General features: G+C 42.8%; 1 protein-coding gene across 3 annotated transcripts in view; it reads right to left on the reverse strand.

Annotated features, from left to right (window-relative positions):
• Window positions 1-12986, reverse strand: part of ANO6 (anoctamin 6) — a 224993-nt gene that overhangs the window by 48246 nt on the left and 163761 nt on the right. For all 3 annotated transcript variants that reach the window (XM_061206584.1, XM_061206583.1, XM_061206585.1), the window contains 2 exons: window positions 10032-10092; window positions 540-682 (listed from right to left, as the gene is read on the reverse strand). In XM_061206584.1, coding sequence (XP_061062567.1) covers window positions 540-682; window positions 10032-10092 — 204 coding nt within the window. The remainder of the gene's footprint in view (window positions 1-539; window positions 683-10031; window positions 10093-12986) is intronic.

Consider the following 12986-nt stretch of genomic DNA (forward strand, 5'->3'; position numbering starts at 1 on the left):
TGTGCACATACCGACCAGAAGGGGGAGCAGTGACCGAGGCGTAGTGCAAGACAAAGGAGCTAGTCTATGATGAAAAGGTGGCTGTAATAATGAAGGACCATGTGAAAAACAGAGAATCAACTATGAAAACCAATGTGTCTTTCCTTCTACATCTATGTCATAGAGTCTAATTTTTATTGGTACTATGAAAGGACACAAATCAACGCATCTTTTCTTATACATTTATGTCAGAGGTTTTTTTTTTTCATTTTTGTTATTATGAAAGAAGGGACCACATTTATCTCCTGTGCCTACTGTTCTTAGCAGTGCTCCTTCACTTTGGCTGTACATTAAAAATCACCAGAGCAGCTTTAAAAAAAAAAAATCCTGTGCCATTATGCACCCCAGGCCACTGAGTACCATCAGAGTATATAGCGACAGAAGACGGGCGTCAATATTTTTTAAGCGCCCGCCCCTACTCCGTGATTCCAATGTGCAGTCAAGGTTGAGAACCCCTGCAATAAATAGACTGAATTGCATCTAGATAACATACTCTTTACCTGAGTGATCTCATTTATCACCACATGAGTACACCGTGCCTCATATTCTGGCCGGGGTTGTTCTTCCTGCTGTAACTCGACAGTGTCCCACTCGTACTCAAGTTCTGCCTGGCGCCGCTTCCAAAACTCCAAAAACAAGGTAACTACCGAAGAGAGAACAGCATCATGTGGATCTTCAGTGATGACTGATGCTTCAGAAATCTGTACTGAATACTATTAATTAGTCACAACACTTTTGTATATGGTCAATAAAATCTAATTTTACTTATTTATAGGCGATACTAATATTTGAAAGAGAGAAAAATGAGTTAATGCTTTTCTTAAAAGGAAAATGTTGATAATTTATTCAACTTGTGAAAACAGACTATAGGTCATGGGAAGGGTAGTAATGGGATGGTCAGAAGGCATCTGATTGTGTCTACTGCTAAAGCATCTGCCCTTAGCACATTATTGCCAACAAAAAACCACAAGCAACTATTATAATTCAAAGCAGTTCATGGTCCATCCTTTAGTCTGCTCCTCCTTGCATCCCTCTCCCTCTCTTCCTTTCAAAGGGCTTGGGGGTGCAGGGATGAGAATGCTTCAGTGGTCCCCAAATCTTTATTTTCCACCACCCAAGTCACCCCAATTAAAACAATATTCTTAAATGTGGAAAACTGATATTTTTCTCAATCTTGTGTAAAGTATGAATAAAATAATTTTTAGAAATCATTATTTTTCAAGATTTGTAACTTCAAATACTAGACAAAAACAACATTAAATGTTCGTTGAAAATGTGGTTTCAGGGTAAATCCCCTAGGCCCTTCTTCCAATCAGACTGTTACCCCTAAGCCCTTCCTATATAGAAATTCTGGAGTAAACACTGTTCCATCTACAAATATTTTTGAGTCTCTACTATGTGTTGATAATAAAGAGAAAAAAAAGATATGGTCCCTACTTCAAGGAGCGCCTAGGTGTATAGGAATTACAGTGAAGTGAGTTACAGTGGACTTTTAAGACAGCTGTGATCAAAGTAAGCACGAGGTGCTCTGGGCACACAGAGCCGGAATGTAACAAGGCTGTCTCAGAGGAGGGGACCACTGGGTTGAGTTTTGAGATGCCTTAGAGCTGATCAGGTAAAGGTGGAATGTTAAGGCCATTTCCCCCTAGGGAGCCGTGCGTGCAAAGGCAAGAGACCAAAGAGACCCAGGTACTTTCCAAGAGCTGCAAACAGACTGGAAGGGAGCACAGGGTGTGGTGAGGCGGGTGGGACAGCCAGGTGGAGAGTTGGCAGGGGCACATCACGAAGGGCTCTGTGTGCCTTAAAGGTGGAGGAGACACTGAAGGAAGTCGAGAAAGAGACTAGAGGCAGGGAGACCTACTGGCAGGTCCATGATGAGGCCTGCTTCAGCCGGGAGGTGAGAGAAGACGGCGTTTTAACAGGTAGACAGATTGCATGCAGGTGTGATGGAAGGGGGAGAAAGAGGTCAAGGATGCCCGCCAGCTTTCTGGCTTTGGCGATGTCCTAAATTCTAGTGCCATTCCCTGAAATAAGAAGGGCAGGAAGAGGAGCAAGTCTGAGAGAGAAGATTACTGATTCGGTTCTGATCAGCTGCCTGTGGGCCACAGGAGAGATACCCGGTAGGCAGGTAAAAGTCTAGAACTCCAGAGAAAGATCTAGGCTGAGCCGAGAATTTTTCCTGTGGTAACTGGGGCATGAGTGGATGAGCTCACTACGGAGGGGTAGTTCTCACCCTGCCTGCACGTGAAGCACTGAGAGCTTTTGAAAAATACTGAGCCCAGGCACCACCCCCGAGATTCTGATTTTATTGGTCTGGACTGGGTCTGTGCATTGTTTTTTGTTTTTGGAAAGCTCTACTGAGCAGTCAGGGTTGTGAATCAACCTGTAGAGAACAGGGAGCCTTTGAGTGCAGAGCAAAGACCAGCTGCCCTGAAATCCTGCAGCCCCGCTGCAGGCAGTCGGAGACATGGGGGAAACCTCGCGATGGGCCGTGAGAAACATGAACGCAATGCTCCCTGCCGGCAAGGACAATGGAAATGCTCAAAGCACCCACTTCCCAGAGATAATCTGGACTTTGGAATCAAGTTCGAATTCTGGTTCTGACAATCATTAGAGGCATGACTACTGGTGAAAGTGCTTCAACTTCCTGAGCCCCTGTTGCCTGCCCACCCCCCCCATGGAAAATGGGGGAAATAGAACCTACCTCGTAGGCTGCTGTGAGCTTAATGACATAACATCTATAAAGGCCCTCATGACTCTCTGAGGTAACTATTATTACTATCCCCGTTTTGGACACCAAGAAACAGAGGCACAGAAAGCTTCAAATACTTGCCCGAGATAAGGATTGAGGTATCAAACCAAGGCATCCTTGGCTCCAGAGCCCAAGCCCTTCTTACGATGCGGTATTGCCCAAGCTGCCTGCTCCATAACTTGCCTTCCTTTGGCTCTGTCTCGTGGCACCCACTCTGCTGAGATGTCATCACTGCGTGCCTGCCCAGTGTCTGATTCCAGCACTGCTCCTCCAGGACACAATGCTAGTAACTGTCCTCCATCCCACCAGTGCCTCTGTGGGTACACTAACCCTCACGATGCCATTGCTGTGATGACCCAATGTTCACAAGCAAGTATAGGTGGCAGCTCAGCTTTCTGCCACAGATGCTGCTGTCAATGCATGCAAAGAGCACACAGTTAGTGGGGGAGGCCACTTCTTGTCTCCTGCTTGGCTGGGGAACTGGAAGGCAGCTAGTCCCCCTGTGCAACTTTGAAACCCAGTGTGGGAGTTATGTGAGGCTTCCGGGCCTCTTTACATAGGAATGATGTCCACCCCCCAAGAGCCCCCCAAGTTGTAGTTGACACTGTAATCCACTGGCGCCATCAGGGAGCAGAGGTGATGGCCTACAGTCCACCAAGTTCCACCTCCTTGCATGACAGCTACAGGGGGATGAATTAACACTGGAGAGGGAAAGCTACAAAGCCCTTGGGTATTATTTCTTGACACTCTCGGGTCACCCAAGTGTTCCAAATCCTCTAGGTAAACAACTTTTAAGAGAAACTGAACTGACTCATCTGTCAGACCTCTGACAGCAGGACTGATTTGGCTGCCCCTGCTTTCAGGACGGGCCTCTTTCTCCTTCTGTGTGCCCTTCCCAGGGTAAGAGAGCATTTGTGGGTAAGAGAGCATTTGTGACTCCTGACCAGAACCTTCAAAAATAGACCTCTTGGGCTTCCCTGGTGGCGCAGTGGTTGAGAATCTGCCTGCCAATGCAGGGGACACGGGTTCGAGCCCTGGTCCGGAGAGATCCCACATGCCACGGAGCAACTAGGCCCGTGAGCCACAACTACTGAGCCTGCGCGTCTGGAGCCTGTGCTCCGCAACAAGAGGCCACGATAGTGAGAGGCCCGCGCACCGCGATGAAGAGTGGCCCCCACTTGCCGCAACTACAGAAAGCTAGAGAAAGCCCTCGCACAGAAACGAAGACCCAACACAGCCAAAAATAAATATAAAAAAAAAATTAATTAATTAAAAAAAAAAGAATATACTTATTAAAAAAAAAAAATAGACCTCTTTGTGGGAATGGAAGCATGGTGCCACAGCTCAGCTACCCTACAGCCTCATCTAGCCAAGACCATAGCCAATACAAGGGGCCCCTGGTGGTGAGTGTTCAGTATGGAGAGCGCTGCCTGCACCACTGAGAACCTGCCCAGCCATTCATGCCCTTGCCTCTATCCAGGGGGAAATGAAGCATCCATGGAAGGAAAGCCTTGAGGGCACCAGGTAACTATGGACCAAGCTGCATCTGGCCGCTCCCGCTCCCCACCTGACCCACGCTGGCTGCATGGGCAGATACTCTGAAAAGAGACCCCTGCTTGGGGGAATGAGCCAGCTCTCCTTGGGCTGCATATGAAGCGGCACAGTATACATAGGAAGTCACCCACTTACGAAAGTCCCCTAGGCTCACATCTCCTTGATAAATACCATGCATCCCCATCAAACAGAAGACCCCTACTTTTTAATTTACTTGAGAATTCTACTGCCACCATTGCCTTACCCCTTCCACCCATGAAGTTCTTTCCACTCTGTGTCCCCCTCTGCAACTATGAAATCAGTCCAATGCTAGTGTACATTGTGTCCAAAAGGGCACACTTCATTCCCTATGCTGACCTCAACTTGTGCACTTCAGAATGGATAGTACTCATGCGCCCTGACCTATATTTGCTCCCGTGTTTATTGTTTATCATGCCCACTAGAATGTCACCTTCTTGAGGGCAGGGATTTGGTTTTGCTCACAGGGGAAACACTAGCACACAGCAGGCACTGGATAAGTATTAGCTAAATGAACGTACTGTGGGAAGTCATCCCAGAAACTGGAGGACCTCCACCACCTGGGACACCTGAAGGATGGAATCATGCACTCGGAGGGCCCAGCTGATTTCCCACTGCTCCCTGCTATGCCTGAACATCCACTGTCCACCACACTCTGCTCTGCCAGTCATGTGGGCCTGGAGGAGCTGAGCTGAGAATGTGACTGTTGATGGGTAAGGTTGCGGCAGCTCTAGCCCCGCGACTGCTGGGAGTTATTCAGGATAGACAGACTGAGGAATAATCAAGCATACCGTCCTACCCCACCACTCACTCAAAGCACTAGGACTGCACATCAGAGGAAACCACTGGCCCTTTCCAACCTAAAGAAAGGGACTGTGGGTGAGAAGAGGGTGTCTTTCCATTAATAGCCTCTTTATGAGCCCAGCCTGGAAAAAGCTTTCTAAAGCCACTTTGGATACCTTCCCTGTGTTTTTTGTAATCCCTCTAAATTTTGTCATTTTCATTGAAATATTAGACATACAGATGTTTTTGAAATTTTTATTGATTTTCAATGAAGAAAATCCTCAATTTCCTCCTCTGCTAAGTAAAGAAAATTACTTTTCACTTTATTAAAAAAAAGCAGCTTACTTTCACGAATTTGTATCTTCAAACGTATCTATTTTTAAAGGAATTTGTGAGGCAAGACATGAAAGTCCATCTGTGTTTTGGCACCTACAGGTAGGCATAGATGAAACAAACAGGACTGATCTCATGAGGCTGGAAGGCTGGGGCTTTCTTATTCTTGTTACAGAAAGAAAAGTCTGTACCTGTGTAGGTGAGGTAGGACCAAGGATGTGGAACCATCATTTTCTAACCCATTTTTCAGAACCCCACACAAGGCAGTGCAATTATATCAAATAAATATTTCTGCATCCTTCTAAAAGTTTGCTACAACTTTATTACTATACATTGCATTTTGTCATTGATCTAAAAACACTGATGACAACTAAATTATTTGCAGAACTCTTATTCTGTGCTTGTCGCTTTTTGTCTCTGGGGACCTCAGGTAATTTGCCTAATCTGCCTGAGCGTCATTTTCCACATCTTTAAAATGGGAGTGTAACAGCCATTTATTTGTTCAGTATCTATCTAGCAACAGTATCAACAGATGATTTATGAAAATCAAACTACTCTTCTCACAAAAAGCAATAGAAACAATTCTAATCAGTGCCATCAGGGAGAAACAGCGGGTACCCTTCCCCTTCCTCCCTGAACTTGAACATAAAGGGTAAAATGACTGCTTTTACCAAATCCTGAAATTGAGGAGTTCTGAGTGGGAAGTGATATAACTGCCATGCAAGGAAGAAATGGCCTGGTGAAAAATAATGATTGGGTAGCAAATCCTCGAAACCTTGAAGGGCACAAACCCTGGGAGCTGTGGGAATGGGTGGGAGTTGCTTAGTTCCTCATTTCACAGAGCCCAGAACTTTGCAGGGTCCGTGAAAGACCCTGGTAGCCTAGTATAACCACCCAACGTTCTGGAGCACTCCTGGGCTACATGGCTGCTGAGTCACAATGCTGTGTGTCCCAGAGTGACAGCACCGGGACCTGGGGTGACTGTGCATGACGTCGGACAGGAATTTCCTGTTCTGTACCTTTTGCTCTCTCTCTCTTCCTGCAATGAAACAACTGGTCGGACTCCGGTGGGGAACTCCGCACTTATATTCTCTGGCAAACCACACACCAGGCAGCTCTAGCTGACTGGTGAGAGACAGGACTCTTATACGAATAGATAATAAGAGAGAAGGCTGCCTAGGACCTTGGGAATCAAAACCAGCTCGTCCTCTTAATCAGGACATTAAACAGCTAAAGAAAACCTGCAGCAGATGAAGAAGATTCCCACTACACAGCGTTGGTGGTTGTAGCCAGCAATGTCTAAGGACAAGGCACACTCTGGTAGATGGGAGCATTCTGGTGGCTGCTGAAGGGCTGAGACATTTTATTGGGCCTTGAAACTAGTCAGACCTCTTCACTCACAAAGGCAGACAAGGCAGATGAGCTCGCTCAGCCTGTATTCTAACTTCCTAACTGAGAGACTACGAGACTGAAAATACGTTTCTCAGGAAAAACAACAAGGTCGTCCTGTATAGCACAGGAAACTATATTCAATATCCTGCGATGAACCATAATGGAAAAGAATATTAAAAAAATGCACATATATGTATAATTAAATCACTTTGCTGTACAGCAGAAAGTAGCATAACATTGTAAATCAACTATACTTGAATAAAATAAATTTAAAAAATTATAATCCTTAAAAAAGAAAAAGAAAAAGAAAATACATTTCTTAAACTCTCTTGCAGTTAGGGTTCCAGATGTGGTTTTAAAAATGTCCATCAGATGCATCTGTGTGTCACTTAAATCAGAAATGCAGCTGAATGGAACCAAGGGTGGTTACAGACACTGTTATTTTGCCGGTATGGATGCAGCTGGAGAAGCAGAGACCTCAAACTAACAGTCGCAAGAGTCATTTTCTGATTTCCAAGTGCAGCTAGTTAGGGTGAAGGTTTCCTGAAATCCCCCCACCCCTCCTTATGAGCCAGGGGTCTGGGTTTTTCTGTAAATCTCTAGGCCCAGCCTAGAACTCAAAGGTGAAAATTTAAAATTGCAGTCATGCAGCCAAGAGGCTGGTAGGGAGCATTAGACAGAAGTAGGTAAGAAGCAACAAGGAATGGGGAGGGAGGATATGTTCAGAACCTTTACTTCAATCGTGGTTAGTTGGTGTTTAGGACTTCAGGAGTCAGTATGAGTAGATGGAATGGTCTGGCCTACAAGGGGGGAAATTTTTCAAGTAAGTCCATGATTTGTGCTATATTTATTATAAAAGGTTTTCTACCCTCAACTTTTATAATTTCTAGGGAGCAGAAAAATACTCTGCCACATACATCTGGGCACAAAGGAGATGCTACAGGAATATGATGATGGTGATATGAAAAACTTCAGTTCTGCAATTGCAGGCTTTCTGTAATGAGGTTCACAGCAGTAGTTCTTATAAGGCAGAGGTAACAAGAAAAGCAATATCAGGCATTTAAAATAAAGACTTCATCATACATACATATCCTTAAAGATACATATATGGTGTTATGAGCAGGGCCGAAATGTTTTCTGCATTCTACAATCTGATGAAATAAAAGCAGCAGCTCAATATGCCTGTCAGTTCTATAAACATGGTGTAGTTAATGATCACAGAAAGCAGGGTGGGCTAGAAAAACCTTGAAGTTTTTCTTTCCAGTGTCAAAGTTAGTATTTTTTGCTTTATTTTAAAAGTCTCTTTTAATTAGGGCTATCAGCATCCATTAGTATATGGAGTTCAACAGATGTGTTAGAATTTTATAAATTATGAATCAGTGCTGAGACTGAGGTTTAGGCAACAGTTATAAGTGACCCTGGGCTTCCCTGGTGGCGCAGTGGTTGAGAATCTGCCTGCCAATGCAGGGGACACGGGTTCGAGCCCTGGTCTGGGAGGATCCCACATGCCGCGGAGCAACTAGGCCCGTGAGCCACAATTACTGAGCCTGCGCGTCTGGAGCCTGTGCTCCGCAACAAGAGAGGCCGCGATAGTGAGAGGCCCGCGCACCGCGATGAAGAGTGGCCCCCACTTGCCGCAACTAGAGAAAGCCCTCGCACAGAAACGAAGACCCAACACAGCCATAAATAAATAAATAAAAGTGACCCCACCCAAGTGTTCGGCACCACCCTCTTACCGGGGATAAAAAAAAAAAGATTATTTTACAGTGGAGGAGTACAGAGAATCTTAATATATGAACTTGATCTTTAGTCTCCCACGTGTCAAATATTAGCTAGTGTTTGGTCTCCAGCCAAAACATGCTAAATGTCTGAATAAAGTGTGACTTATTAGGTAAGTTTGGCCTTCTTAGAGTTTATGCAGGAGTGGCAACTAATATCTCTTAAAAGTGTCCAAAATAATTGGCCTGTCTGTTCTGTGATTCATTTGGGGACCCTTCATAGGCACAACCACTGCAAAAGAGAAATACCACTGAGGACACCTGTGAACAGCTGTATCTGTACGTGAGTTGCATGTGTTGATGTGTTGTCTTCTCCAAAATAAAAGACTTGGTTCTGTTTCTTCCCCCAACTATCTACACCCTGAACACTATTTTCCCCTTGACTTACACAATAAAATTGGAAATGCATTTATCTTTGAAAGTGGACATTTTTTCTTCTATGGTAGAACAGTTACATCAATTAAACATGTAAAAGTCTGTATTTAAATAAAATGATAATTGCCTCATTAATGTAATTAATGTAATTAATCTATTCAAAATAAATAATATATAGTATTAAGGCTTCTATATACAAATTATATTCTTTAGGATCATATTTGTTCTATTTATTAAACAGAATGTTACTATTATAAGTGTAGCAGCACATACTTATTAACTACTCATTCATACAGAAGTGTATAAAGAAGAAAGCTTACCTGTAATTCTTGTGTTGCTGCTTTTCCCGAACCCCAAACCCTTGAAAGTCAGGTTGGATCACAGCTATGAGGGTTATTACAATAATGGCTCCCAGTGAATCATGCCCCTGTGTATCCAGCCCTTGAGCAGTCCTCCCACCTTCTCACATTGTTGTTGGGTTGACCATGACTTGCTTTGGTTGATGGAACATTTGCAAACTTGATGCAAACACAGGCTTAAAAAATGCCTGGAGTGCGCTTCTCCTGTCTTGCTTCTCTTTGGAACCCTAAACTTCCATGTGAAGAATCCTGGGCCAGCCCACTGGAGGATGAGACACCATGTAGACCCAGAGGAGGTGGCCCAGCTGAGCCCCACAGACCAACCCCTCCTGGCGAACTATGCCTGGAGAACCTCCCAGCTGATGCAGAGAATCATGAGAAACAATAAACCTGTGTTTTAAGCCACTACATTTTGAGGTAGTTTTTAATGCAGTAATTGATACAATGGCCTTAAGAATTATAAATGGAGTTTGGGGGGAGATGAAGTTTCGGCAATCCAAGGGACTGAAAGTGGGTTACCTTAATCGCCTATATAAAACCATATAATGCTATTTAGTTCGGTACTTGTATGATCTTAAGGGTTTTGTTTGTTTGTTTGTTTTTAGTTATGAGGCAAAAGGAAACTGAAAAAAAATGAACATAACTTACCCCATACCCCCATAAATACTGCAAAGACTAGGGTTCCAAAACTGTCAAAGAGGCACAATTTCTGGAAAATACAATAATAACATATACATGAATCATGTTCTTCACTTACTAGGATTCAGCAAATATGAACTGCTTTGTATATGCTACAGTTTGGGAATTTCTTTTAAAGCTGTTACTTAGTTTGACAATCACTGTAACTACTACATACTTACACATGAGATTCCTCATTCTCTTGAAAGCAAGCAGCCTCTGCTGGTATTTACCAGAGTACATTTTCCAATGGAATCTTTCCATATCATGATAAAGAAATAGGCTCAGCTGCTAAGATCCCACGCTGTTGAAAGCTTCTAACATACTTTTGAATAACAGCCTCTTTTTATGGACCATGATAGTGAATTTGAGGCAATAGAATGGCCCTAAGAGTACAATGAACTCCAAACAACTTTTAGATTTATGATTTGCATCTGATTATCCAACCCTCGTCAGAGGGCAAGTTCCTGAATTCCTGCATTTCTTGTTAAGAGAAGCACAAAGCTGGGGTTTACTTTGAGATGGCTCTCCCCCCAGGAGACAGCTCTGTTTCCTCAAATCCAATGATGACTTTTCTACCATCGCCGATGAAAGCTTCCTTTAGGATAAGGAGGCACATATGCTTTTGCTGACGTTACAAAGGGTACAATGATCATGAAGGAATACATGACATACTCTATTTACTAGTTCTGCTAAGTTTCCCCTTTTTGCTAGTATAAAAATAGTCTATCTCCCTCTATGAATTCCTGGAAGATCTTCCAATTAGTTACCGATTTTTCATTAGTGAGCATTTTTATATCTCCTAAAAAGCTCTGTTAAGTTAGTGGAAAAAGTGGCAAACATAATATCAACTTCATGATAGATCTTAATGAAAAGTAAAGAAGACATGGTAGAAAAGGAAGCTATAGGCTAAAAATAAATAAATAGCAAACTTTCCAGTGCAAAAGAAAATTCAAATATGCTTCTCAGAAAAACTCAACTTTTTTAAAGGTTCTTCCTGTGTTGCCCTTTATACTGATATAAAATGAGTAAATTTTCATCTACATAAAAACGTTATGTTATTTTTGTAAAATAATATCCACCCACCCATCTTCTTATACATCCTTTTTCCAAAGCATATAGATGCCCTCAATCATCCATATATACCCTGAGCAGAAAGCATAGACCCGAACTGTCTGTCATTCAATTACTCCTCTCAAAAATCCAGCTCAAGGAAGACAAAATTAATAAATGAGTGATCATTCTGGGGAACAATGCTCCCCACCTATTTATTCCTCTACTCCTGGGATTCTATGGAACATGATTTCAAGTCTTTTAGCTTTGACTCTTATGGAACCATCTTTTCCAAGCTGTCTTTTAATGTCATACCGTATCCCTTATTGAAAATTATTGCAGGAAAAGTCCTAAGAGAAACATTTCTGCGTGTTATAATGTTATTCTTGAAGATTCTATCCAATGTTACTCCTCTTCTAGGAATCAACGCAAACCTCTCTCTATTTGATATCTCCCTATCTGCCCTGACACCTCCACCCTTACTCCAGAAAGAGAAAATCCTATTATGCTGAGAAAAAGCCACTGGAAGCACATCTGTCAATGTTAGAGGGGGGAAAAAAAAAAAGGAGCAGCAAGGGAAGGCAAGTTTACTGCTAATGCCAAGCTCACCCCAGCTGCCTAGCTCAAGACGAGAGATGTGCCTTGCACTCCTATGAGAGGGAGTTAGGTGGCTTGGAGGAAGTCACCATTTTTGCCACTTGCGTAAGGATCAAGGAACTGAGAGAAAGAAGAAGATGGCTGGCTGGCCTCTCTGCTCTCCATGCCCCAGGAGCAACATGGAAGCAGGAAGTAGGGAAGAAGATAAGCAAAGAGCTTTCTTGGTAAGAAGCTTAGCTTAGCTTGCTTGGCGGGATGGCACAGAGAGGGAAAGCTGGCTGTGTTAACAGCGGCCCCAAGTCAGCATACTGCTTTAGTCAGGTGCAGCAGGAAAGAAGAGAGAGCTGTATACGCAGGCAAGATGATTTTAAGCAGAGGAACCAGTTAGAAACTAGAAAAGTGACCATTTGCTATGCTTTCTTCCTGCAAAGGAACAAAATCAAAATTTTATAACAGTGTATTTCAAAGAACTAAATATTATACCTTAACCTCTTTATCTTGCCAGCTAAAAAGCTAAGAACTTTATTTAATGCTCAGTCACAAAAACAGTATTAATCCTGATTACTTCCATAATTGTTTCTTCATTTCCTTGATCCTGATTTTCTATTTCTATTTCTAATTTGTTAACAATTCTGGCATACATGTCAATTAGTGAATACTCCATCTCTTTCCAATAGGAAAGAAATGAATATAAAAATGTATAATTGAAGAAATGATTGAATTAACCAATAAGCAGAAAAGCATGAAAAGGTGCTTCTCTTTTTCTCCTTTTTTACCTTATTTTTTCATTTCATTCTTTTACTCATATTCTTTTATATGCTTCCCTCCCTTTGTGAATCACTCTGACAAGACTCAAGGGATTTTTTTGGGAAACTGGAAGAGAATGATTCATTTTTTTCCAAAACAATGAAAAAAAAATGTACACAGGGACATATTTGAAAGTCATGTGCTTAAGGATGGCTAGGTGGAGCAGAAGATATGAGAAAAGAGATGGGGGTTGGGTGTGTGAAAAATAATTTCTTAAGGAAAATGGAATTTCCATTTGTACTTTGTGGAGTACAGTTTGCCTCTGGTATTATCGTTGGCACTTGCCTTAAATCTAGTGCCTGGCGATACACACTAACTAGTGACCTTTATGAGTCAACATCACTGGAAGGCACCTTCTCTCTTACTAGCTCCAAGTCTTTTACTTTGAGTGATCTATGATAGATATTTATAGTCTAGAACTTGTGTTGGTTGCGGGGGGGGGGGGTGGGCAATGAAATGTATTTTAAT

This window comes from Eubalaena glacialis, chromosome 11 (assembly GCF_028564815.1).
Source record: "Eubalaena glacialis isolate mEubGla1 chromosome 11, mEubGla1.1.hap2.+ XY, whole genome shotgun sequence".
Classification (NCBI taxonomy): domain Eukaryota; kingdom Metazoa; phylum Chordata; class Mammalia; order Artiodactyla; family Balaenidae; genus Eubalaena; species Eubalaena glacialis.